Here is a 10,556-nt window from a genome sequence, read left to right on the forward strand (position 1 = left end):
TGTAATTAGTTTGGTTGGTGGTAGTTAAGGTTCCTGCCCCTTAAATAGTACAGGGAAAAAGGGGTACTAGTGCCAGGTCCAAGGTATTGCCCCAAGACCACCTTGCCTGAGCTTTCTATGGATCGAATGGGTCAGTACATTACTTTGTGTGGTTAATCTTTCTGCAAGGCTTACTCAAAGGTGGACAAATTCTCCACTTTCTATATCAAATCCACAGTATCCCCTCCTCAGAATTTCAACACCACTATGAAGGACTCAGCTCTACAAGGGGTATGTGTATCAAGATATTGTTATAATAGCCACAGCATTTAAAGAACACAACAAATAAAGAGAAAGTCCTGGCTGGATCCAAGAGAATTTCTTGTTATAATAAACCAGAAATACAAGATTTCATCGAAACTGGGACAGTTGACAGGATACGGTTGAACTTACAAATCTTCAAGGAAAATAAGATGGTCAAACAAAGCCAATGTATGGAAAAGCCCAAGACTGGTTTAGGATAAACGTAAGAATTATGTTCAGAATGGGTATCTTCTGAACCCTCCCCAGCAGGTATCTACCATATTTCTCCCATTCCTTCTGTAGCACCTACTTAACCAAATGGCTTTTCCCTCTCTATTTCATATTTCAGGCATAAGCCAACCCAATAGGACCCCTTTGGATGTGACACAAAGCCACGAGGAAGGTTTTAAACCTTGTTCAAGGGTACAGAGTATGCACACACCCAAGCCAGCACACATTATGTGGTGTCAATGCACATGGTGGCAACTTTAATCAAATCAGAGCTGCTACCATGTATATAACTTGTTATGTGGCCTTGTAGCTAGGTCAATGTCCCTAACTTACTACATTAAAATATCAATGTGGCAGAGTGCATTTTGAACTCCAGATTTTCTCAACACTTCTAAGAGGCTATTAGAGTGATACAGAACAAAACTATATCTCAGAAACCTAGGCGTTAGGGAAGAACACTGATGGATTATTTCTGGGACTTTTCCCAGAGGGTATAGAGATGTTAGAATGTCAGGGCATATATAACAGGTGAGGGGAGGCAGAGGTGGAAAGAGGGCAAAAATAATTCATGTTCGAAGAGAAGTCTGGGAGAAGGAGGAAAAAAAACCCCAAACCCTAAAACAACAAAACGAAACCAAATCCAAGTCAGAGGAAAAAAGGGTTTCATACAATATAGTATCAAAAAAGTAAAAGGAACACACTAAATGCACAAACTGGTGGCAAGTTAAGCCCATAGTCTATTCTGATAGGTCCTTCCAGCATCAATCAGGTAGGTTTCTTCTCATCTGTTATCTCAAGGTTATTTACAGACGTGATAACTTTAATAAGAGTCTCTCACAGGAGGGCAGGCAGGCTTCAATCATTAGTTTCCGGATCTGTCTGTGCCATGTAGGCATCCAACTCGGCATCCAGGTGTCCTTTTGTTTTCGACATGTACGCATCCAATTGGTTGTCCAGCTGCTCCTTGGTCAGTACAGGGCGAGAAAGGGCACCTCTCCCTCGTCCACGGCCTCGGCCTCTGCCTCCAAAGCCCCCTCTTCCCCGACCTATCATACCCCGACCTGGCCCAAAGGAAAAAAAGACAGTTACAAGTAGGTTTAACAGGTGCTATAGTAAATGCCCCTTAGAGCAGAGAGGCCTAGCTGAAATGCTGAAGGGCAGGGCAAGGAGGAGAAATCTGGAAAAACAGTAAACACACTGGGTAGCAAGCAACACATGGAAAGCACACATAATGAATCCCTTATTATATGCTCATCTCTAAATGTTACTTAAAATTTTTCTTCTATTAACAAAGGGAAACTGATACTTTAAAAAATCTTAATCTTTTCTAAAACAAATGATCTAAAGTTTGAAGCCCACTGTAAGTTCCTCATTAAATTACATATAAACCTATTTAGTAAGACAGAAGTAATAAAGGCACAGAGCAACATGGGTGTGAAGCCAGGCAATTTTCAAACCTAAAGACATAACGAGCTGACCCCATGTCAGGAGACTGAGGAGTTATTTTACACAGGAACAATGTGGGGAGATGGAAAAAAACATCTTGAGTAGTGCCAGCCACTTTTATTTCCTATTCTAAAGACTTATGGTTATCTGAGAGGTGGTTTCAATTCACTCAGCAAAACATACCCAGTTAAGACTTTAGACTTCCCCACCTGTGTCATTGCTCAGAAACCAAGTCAAGATAATTTGGAAACATGCCATTTCATCCTGAAACCCAAACTAGCTTGCACTTCACTCAATAAGCCAAGCAACATACAATGGGAGAGAAGAAAACAAGCCCTCAGTTATCAAATTTCCTAAGTTTTTATCCCTTGGCAACTTCAAGGTCATAAATTATGGAATACGCACCACATACTTTAAAAGTATCAAAGCAAATATACAGAGGGGCTAACAGAATAAAAACTTTTTCTTGTACAGGTGCTGTTGGGAGTTTTCCGCTAAACTCTATGCCAGAAAACTCCTGAGATTTGACATTTTAACAGCAACATCATTAAACTCCTCCAATCTGGGTCATGAGGTCACAAAAGAATTATCATTAAGTCTCAAAGGTAAGTATTATCAACTTGATGTGGGGAGGTATAAGGGAACTAAAAGATAATAAAAAAAGATATGATTCATTAAAATGCTAATTAAATCTAATCCTAAACTAAAAGAAGGAAAAAAAGATTATTAATATGAGTCAGTTAACTGACAGACGGCATTTTGCGCCCCTGTGTATAATGTGCACCCACAGTTTTTATGCACATTACACACGGAATTATTATACCCGTGTATAGTGCGCATCCTTATTTCCCCCTCAAAAATCTGGGCCAAAAAGTGTGCATTACACATGGCAAAACATGGTAGTGCCATATTGCTTTCTACCTTGATCAAAAAAGGTCATCTCTGCTCTGACCAGTGCAGCTCAGTTTGGTTGAGCATTGTCCCACAAAGCAAAAGGTCACTGGTTCAAATCCCAGTCAGGGCATGTACCTGGGTTGTGGGCCAGTCCCTGGTTGAGGTGTGTGTGAGAGGCAACCAATTGATGTTTTTGTCCCTCCCTTCCCCTCTCTCTAAAAATAAACAAAGTTTAAAAAATAAAAGGTCATCTCTGGTTTCCTACAGGCACAACTTTACCTTGGATTTACTTGGTTTCAGAGTCAATACCCAGCTCCAAGTCTCACTATCTTATCCTTAAGTCTGCTTCATTTTTGTACATCTTCCTCTTTTGGATTCTTAAGATTTAAAAGTGGGGTTCTGAGTTATGGGGTGGGTTGTATGTGGTGGTGGGGCAGGGACAGAGTAAGGTAAAACCCCAAACTGACCACTTTATCATTTTAACAATACAATTTAAATTTATGAGTCTGGGAGAAGTCTGCAGATAATCTGGCTCTGTAACATGTACCTGACTAGTTCTTGGAAAACCCATGACAGACTTTTGCACTACCACCACGTGAATTCAGAAAATAAGCCAGTTTCAAAAAACAAAACAAGACAAACAAATAAGCCTGCCTATGACTTAAAGCTGTGCAGAAAGGTGGCTCTGAGTTTTGAAGGGAGAGAAATAAGAGGGAGCTACTCTCTGAAGTTGGTAGCTGACTAACCTCTACCACCGATTCCGCCACGACCCATAGCTCCACGCCCTAGGCCCCCTCTCCCAGGACCTCCACGACCTCGAACACCACCTCTTCTTAAGCCCATTCGGGGAGCTACGGCTCGTCCACCTCGGAGCAGGTTTTGACCTTGGAGAGGAGGCATACAATGTATATGCAGGTAAGTCCAAGAGAGACAAAGTAGATTCTAACCAAAGGAAGGTGGTGAGGGTTAGATGAGTTAATTCAGGTAATTTTTAGGTTGGGTGGGGCAAGTTGCATACTGAGTGTGAATAGGTTAAGATGCTCTTTACTCAATCAATTCAACAAGTCTGATCAAAAATCCGTTTTTGGAAGAACCTGGGAGGAGTTAAAGTAATCAGTAAGCACATACATTTAATAAATATCTGTTGAATAATCAGATAGGCATCTAACATTATAATAGATTTACAAATAAATGACATGGTTCCTGCTCTCAATATACTCTTGTAGGAGCCAAGAACTATATAGGGAATGGTAAAACAGTGCCCCAAATGTAATAATAAGTAAGTGCTGTGGGTCCAACTTGTCTTGCCTTTTTCACAAATATAAGTATTTCGCTAGCACCAGGAAAAGAGATGATTGGTTAAGACATAGGCCAACAGACCCATACATTTCTTAGACTTATTTCTAGAACTTGAATGTGCTTTGATTCAAGCAGCAGCAGGGTGTTTTAAATGGAATGGAGATGACATGGATTACCAGTTGTTATGCAGGTCATACTCTCTCACCACTGCACATTATCAGAAAAGGAATGGTATTGATAAAAGGACATGCAGCACTATTAAATATATGTGATTTCAAGTTATTAATTATGTTAATATAAATTCAGGCTTAAAGACATTAAACCAATGTGTCCATAAGCAGCCCAAGAGAAAAAGAAAAGGGGGTGGGACCCAACAATTATCAGGTATGCAGCACTGACCTCGGAGCGACATCCCGCCCCTAAGTAGGGTTCTTGTGGCACGTCCCCCACGTAGTCCTCCTCTGGGCAAGCCTCTCTGGATTATGGGCAGGCCTCGTCCTCCGATTGCTCCCCTGGCCAGGGCCCCTATGGGTCGGCCTAACCGTGCCTGGATGTTACTCTTACCCAGGCGCTGCTTTAAGCTCTTCTGGAAAAAAAGGCGTTGGGGGATTGAGATCAAAAAAAGCAATCCAGTGGGATGTGGTAACTCAAAGTGCAGAGAAAAGGAAGCCAGTGAGATGTCTGTGTGAGGGATTTAAACCTGCTGTGGGTATCATAAGGATTCTATACCAGAAGCAGGCCTTCGCCTCAAAACATGGTATAAAAGAATTCTGATTGAACTTCTAAGAAGCTTGAGTACGGTCCCACGAAATTGGCATCACCACAAATTATCTTGCTTGTTTGGCTAAGTCATACACCACTACTTGAAACTTAAGTTTTAATAAGAACACTATGTATTTCAAATCCTGATTCTGTTGTTTTTAAACCATGGGTTGACAATGTATGACTTGATTCATACCTGCCTAAAAACTACCACTCTCCTCAAAGGTTTACTCAAACACCATAGGAAGTTCATCACACACTGGGCACAATTTAAATTAAAATTTCACCCGACTTCTTCCAACTTAAGAACAACATCTGATTTCTCAATAAATTCCATTTTTCCTGAGTATGTATATCTAGACAGTCTACTTTCTACCACATGATGTAAATAAACACAAAAAAGTCAAACTTCCTTTTCCTACATTTCTTAAATAGCCACAATTCCATCTCTACCCTTGCAAACAGCTCCATTAAACCAGTGTAATGACCTTTTATTCAAAATAAACATATAACTCAAGTGTATCTCCATAGAGAGCCAGCCAAATTTGCATTAGCATAAAGACAAGCTACAATCATAAAACTCAGGGCCACACGTGAGGACAAGGACATACCAGAGATGAAGATTTTCAACAATCTGTCCCTAAAAGAAAAACCATGAAGACCACATTGCAAATAATTAAATTCCTTCAAAGAAGGTGACTGTGTAGCCTTGAACACAACCAAGGCCTTAGCAAACCTGTTTTCCTATAAACCCATCAGTCAATATAAATGAAAATAAATTCTATGTACCTTCAGACTTCACCCATAAGCAACCACCAATGTTTTCTTTTGCAACCGTATGTTCTTAAGTTAGTTATTATTATTAGCTTTCTAGCACAAGATCATAAACTGTTTCTAATCAGAAGGGCAGGCTCTGAACACTAGGCACATAGTGTGAGGAGGTGTAGGCAATCATAAAAGGCCGTTAAATCACTCCCCCGGCTGCATACTTCATCTACACGTCATTTGTGTTCCGTCATCCTGAGAATATTCTCCCCTTCCCAAGCCCTACTTGCCACCAATACTGGTCCTCTAACATTGATAGGAAGCTTAAGGAAGTCCACTATTGTCATCCAGTTTCTACTCTAGAGCTGTTCTGTGTGCAAAGATAGCAACTAGCCACATGTGGCTATTCAAATTATAATTAAAAAAAAAAATCAAGTCCCTCAATTGCACTAGCTGCATTTTGAATGCTCAGAAGTCACACGTGGACTAGCGGCTACTGTATTGGAGAGCACAAACACAGGACATTTCTACCACTGTAGAAAGTTCTACTGGACAGCACCACTCAGGGGCTATTTCTCCATTTAAAGCTTCTTAAAAGATCCTTTGGAATAATCTTTCAGAGACATATCTTCAGCAAGTTTTGTATTTACTCTTGGAAAATGGTGGTGCCTTTTACTACTTTCCTTTGTCAGGGATGAACGCAGTCACTCCAAGGCTTAAGGTAGCTGAAGCAGAAGGCCTTGTTTATTTTTGGTCAGTGAGCCCAACAGTTCTGGGTGAGGGTTATATTTAACTGCTGAATTTATGCACAGCCATGCAGTGCTACCAGTTAAAGTCCTTACAGTTGCATGGCACCGCCCTCCAGACGCCCAGCCACAGCTTGGACATATCCTTCCACAGCCACTGTCCGGACTTGCATAAAAAGTCTATGAATAATAAAGAGCAGGTTTTATTTCAGGTCTGAATAGGATTATCTCTTACTGAAAATTTGAAAGAGAACCCATTAACTTTTAAATTAACTACTCAGAGCTCTTGCTCTACTGAGAAAATTTTAGGTGCTGTGGAAATGAGGGTCACCCTACATTTTCTACATTTTAGCACTAAAAGCCATTGACTAAGGCCATTAAGACTCCCTAGACTAGGGGAGAAGTAACAATATCATTTCCCTAATTTGTAAATGATTTAACAAGTAATAAAGGATTTTTTTTAAGGTCATCTAAAACAGCAACTAAAATTTCTTTGTGGAAAAAGCCAGTTAATTTACTTTAAGGCAAAGGATCAGAAAATAACAGATTAACATTCACTGATAACAAAGAAACAGGCCACATTGATGGCAAACTTCCTAAAAGAGAAAAACAAAAAGTTACTTATTGGTACCTGCCAAAATGGGAATTCTCTGAAACTTCTCTTTCTTCCAGAGAAGTTTCAGCTTTTACTCCTGACAGCCTTAGTGGACTGCCTGACAGAGATCACCAGCTGCGTCTGGAACGTTAAACCTGTTCTCTCACCTGCTTAATTTTTAATGCTGCCTGGACAGAGGGTCTATTCTCCATCTGCTGGGCCAGTCTTCTGTTTCTGGCACTGGCTAGCTGCTGTTGTTGCTGCATCGAAGCCCGAATATTCACTGGCATCGGCTGTTTGTTCTTCAGCATATTAGTAAAGCTTCAAGGTCGAACAAAATGGATGTTTAAATAAAAGCTTTATTATAAAACATTTATTGGCATTTTCATGGCTTGCTAGACCAGGAACTCCAGATCCCACGAACTTTTAAGTAAAGTGGTACACTTAGATCAAGGTTGATGTGGGTGAAAGACTCCTCTGCTTCCACAAACTTGCAAGAATCAGAAACTTAGAAATGCAGCTAAGTGCAGCACATTCAATCAAAAGTGATAACAAGGGCTCAAGTAACAGCTTTTAGAGAGGCGGAAGGTATGAAAAACACGCAATAAGCAGATATGATGACAACACGAGACAGGAGATGTAGTTTCAAAGACAAAAGAAGAAAGCCAAAACCCTGGAGAACTGAGGGTGCATTTTAAGGGCAAATGTAAGGAAGGACTAGAGCATCTCCGAAACTTATGAAAATAACGCACCCATGTAAGACAGAAGTGCATCATATTTTCTTATACATATATGTTTGCCTGCTTATGTGAATATGAAGAATTAGTGCATCATACCCTAAGAGAAAAGGAACAATACGCTTCAGAAAAGGTAAAAATATACAATGGTCGAATATCAACTTACTAAAATCACAGGTCAAAGGCACTCAATGAACTCTCATCAACAGAAACTGCCTTTGAATATCTTCGCTTTTCTTAGACTCAAATGATTACTTTTTCTGACTTCAACTGATTACTTCTGAGAAAGTTAGATTAGTTCAACTGTTTAAAGCTGGTGAAGACACTCTTCTAGCCCTGGCCAGGTAGCTCAGTTGTTGGAGCGTCATCCCAATACGCCAAGGTTGCAGGTTAAATCCCTGGTCAGGGCACATAACAGGATTCAACTAATGAATGCAGAGATAAGTGGAACAACAAATTGATGTGTCTCTCCAGAAAAAAAGTAAGCTTAACAGAATGGAAGAGAAGAACACTTAACTGTAAGAGAACCCAAAACAAAAACAAACTAAAAGCAGAATGGAAAGAAAGTGAAATGGAGCAAAAGCAAGTGCCTCTTACAAGGCCCAAGAATGGCATTCAAGGGCCTTTGGACATATTTAAAGCTTGCTACCTGCCTCTTACAGGCCAGACCCAACACTGCTGGCCTTGGACTGGGCAGCAAGCCTACTGCAGCCAGGGTACTGTGCTACCAAGCTGCACCATCCCTGTATCAATGTTAAAAATATGTGAAGAAAAGGGAGGGTATGAGGAGTCTTTTTAAAATACATCCCACCAGATTAATATTTCAGACAGCTTAACATAAACATCTACTGATAAGGGGTTTTGAAACAACCGCCCAATTTGCTGTGTACCACATAAATAAGATGCAATTATGAACAGAGGTCTGTAGCCTTCTGTTGGTATTTAGTTTAAAACTGGTTTTTGTGCATTGGACCCCAGGGCCAATTTAAGTAATGTTTTCTTATCAATGAGCTGAAGTTGCTGTTGGCTGCCTCACCGCTCATTTAGAGACATCTTGGTGGTGCTTTTTAGCACAACTTTCGGCGCTGACTGTGCAGCCATCTTCAAATCCCGAGGATCTACAAAGGACAATAGGCAGAACAGGCAAATCAGAATAACAACAGGCCCAAAACAATAATGAACGAGAGGCCTGTATCAAAGACTACTTAACGGCACACTGAAACTCATTTCAGGTGCTTATGTTTATAAAATAGCTGTCAAATACACTTCAAGGCCACGGCACAGGACAGAAAATAATCTGCCAAAGCCTCCAAAATGGCAGACTTAGACCTAGCTAACCGTGTGTTAGAGGTTTGGTTTTTCATCCAGCATAATCCTTTTTCAACAACCTTGGCTGCAAGCAGCTTTTTAAAAAGCGCAGAAGCAGCCCTGACTCTGTGGCTCAGTGGACTGAGTGCCGGTAGGAGAACCAAAGGGTCACAGGTTCGATTCTCAGTGAGAGCACATGCCTGGATTGCGGGCCAGGTCCCCAGCAGGGTGTTTGCGAGAAGCAACCACACATTGATGTTTCTCTCCCTCTATTTCTCCCTCCCTTCCTCTAAAACACAATCTTAAAGAAAAAAGTGCAGCCCTGGCTGGTGTAGCTCAATGGATTGAGCGCGGGCTGTGAATCGGGGGGTCACCAGTTCGGTTCCCAGTCGGGGCACGTGCCTGGGTTGTGGGCCAGGTTTCTCATGGGGGCCACATGAGAGGCAACCACACATTGGTATTTCTCTACCTTTCTTTCTCCCTCCCTTCTCCTCTCTATAAAAAATAAATAAAATCTTTAAAAAAAAAAAAAAAAAAAAAAAAAAAGAAAAAAGTGCAGAAGCGGCCCTGATCAGTGTGGTTCAGTTGGTTGAGTGTCTTCCCACAGAGCGAAAAGGTCGATCCCCAGTCGGGGTTGCAGGGTGGGTCCCTGCAGCCGAAATCAAGAACCATTCATCTAGAGATGACACAGGCATACCCAGTTTCAAAACTGACATTCGATTCCAAAATCAGATAGGGGCCTGAGCAAGGGACTGGGGACCTGGGGGTGGGAGCAGACAAAGTTTCCTAATGGGGCACTCACCTGGAGTTTTACCAGACAGCGCGCTCTACGAAATTTAACCCTAAAGCCGCCATTACTTTCTAACGTTCCCCAAAGCCCCGTAATCCTCACTTCATCTCCCTACCATCTCAAAGCCCTGGCAAGACCATCAACTTTGCTCAATCTCCCTATTTTCCTTTCTATCCATTTCAAATCCCAACCTTTTTGAGCAATCCCGCCACCAGTTTCCAATTCAGGCCCGCCCCACTCTCCCTCCCCGGGGCTCCGCCCCCTCCTCGGGGCCTCCACACCCCAGCACCGTATCTGCTTCCACAGCCCACCACCCCGGCCGGTCCGCCCACCCCTTCTGCTCCCCAAGACTTTCGTTATCACTGTAGAAACTTACCGAAGGAAAAGGACGCCAGTGCTCCTCCCGGGGCTGCCACGACTGCTGCGGAAGGCGGGCCGGAAGCCGGCCGAACCTGAGTTGATGGTGGAGGGGCTCGGGTTATCTTGTTCGGCGGTTGGCTAGATGTGTAAACGGTGGACTGCTAGGTTAGTTCGGTTTTTTTTTGGCTGGCTGTCTGGTCAACCGGTCCACCTGCTCGCCTGGCCTGCCCTTTCCTGTCTTTCGTCTGTGTCACCACAGCCACTGCCGCCAACTCCCGCTCGGTGCCCAAACAAAATGGCCGCCACGCCCAGTGCGGAGTGGGACCGGCTAAAATGGCGTC

General features: G+C 42.3%; 1 protein-coding gene across 4 annotated transcripts; it reads right to left on the reverse strand.

Annotated features, from left to right (window-relative positions):
- Positions 1 to 343: 343 nt before the first annotated feature.
- Positions 344 to 10,531, reverse strand: CHTOP (chromatin target of PRMT1). 4 transcript variants are annotated; one of them, XM_024573077.3, is made up of 6 exons: positions 10,232 to 10,531; positions 8,794 to 8,875; positions 7,188 to 7,341; positions 4,552 to 4,735; positions 3,600 to 3,737; positions 344 to 1,574 (listed from the first exon to the last, which is right to left on the reverse strand). In XM_024573077.3, the coding sequence occupies exons 2-6, from the start codon at positions 8,856 to 8,858 to the stop codon at positions 1,369 to 1,371; spliced, it is 747 nt and encodes a 248-aa protein (XP_024428845.1). In that variant the 5' UTR covers positions 8,859 to 8,875; positions 10,232 to 10,531; the 3' UTR covers positions 344 to 1,368. The 4 variants fall into 4 exon arrangements, with proteins under 4 accessions (XP_024428845.1, XP_024428837.1, XP_024428861.1 ...); XM_024573069.3 differs by having other exon boundaries at positions 4,552 to 4,738; XM_024573093.3 differs by lacking the exon at positions 3,600 to 3,737.
- Positions 10,532 to 10,556: the final 25 nt, after the last annotated feature.

The sequence above is a fragment of the Desmodus rotundus genome, chromosome 12, assembly GCF_022682495.2.
Source record: "Desmodus rotundus isolate HL8 chromosome 12, HLdesRot8A.1, whole genome shotgun sequence".
Lineage (NCBI taxonomy): Eukaryota > Metazoa > Chordata > Mammalia > Chiroptera > Phyllostomidae > Desmodus > Desmodus rotundus.

What these genes read in the sequence shown, in the direction of transcription:
- CHTOP (XM_024573069.3), bottom strand. Translation starts at nt 8,858, where the DNA reads ATGGCTGCACAGTCAGCGCCGAAAGTTGTGCTAAAAAGCACCACCAAG. An exon ending in AAGATGTCTCTAAATGAGCG is followed by an intron (nt 7,342 to 8,793) that starts GTGAGGCAGCCA and finishes TCGACCTTGAAG; the next exon opens with CTTTACTAATATGCTGAAGA. An exon ending in CAGCATTAAAAATTAAGCAG is followed by an intron (nt 4,739 to 7,187) that starts GTGAGAGAACAG and finishes CTTTTTTTCCAG; the next exon opens with AAGAGCTTAAAGCAGCGCCT.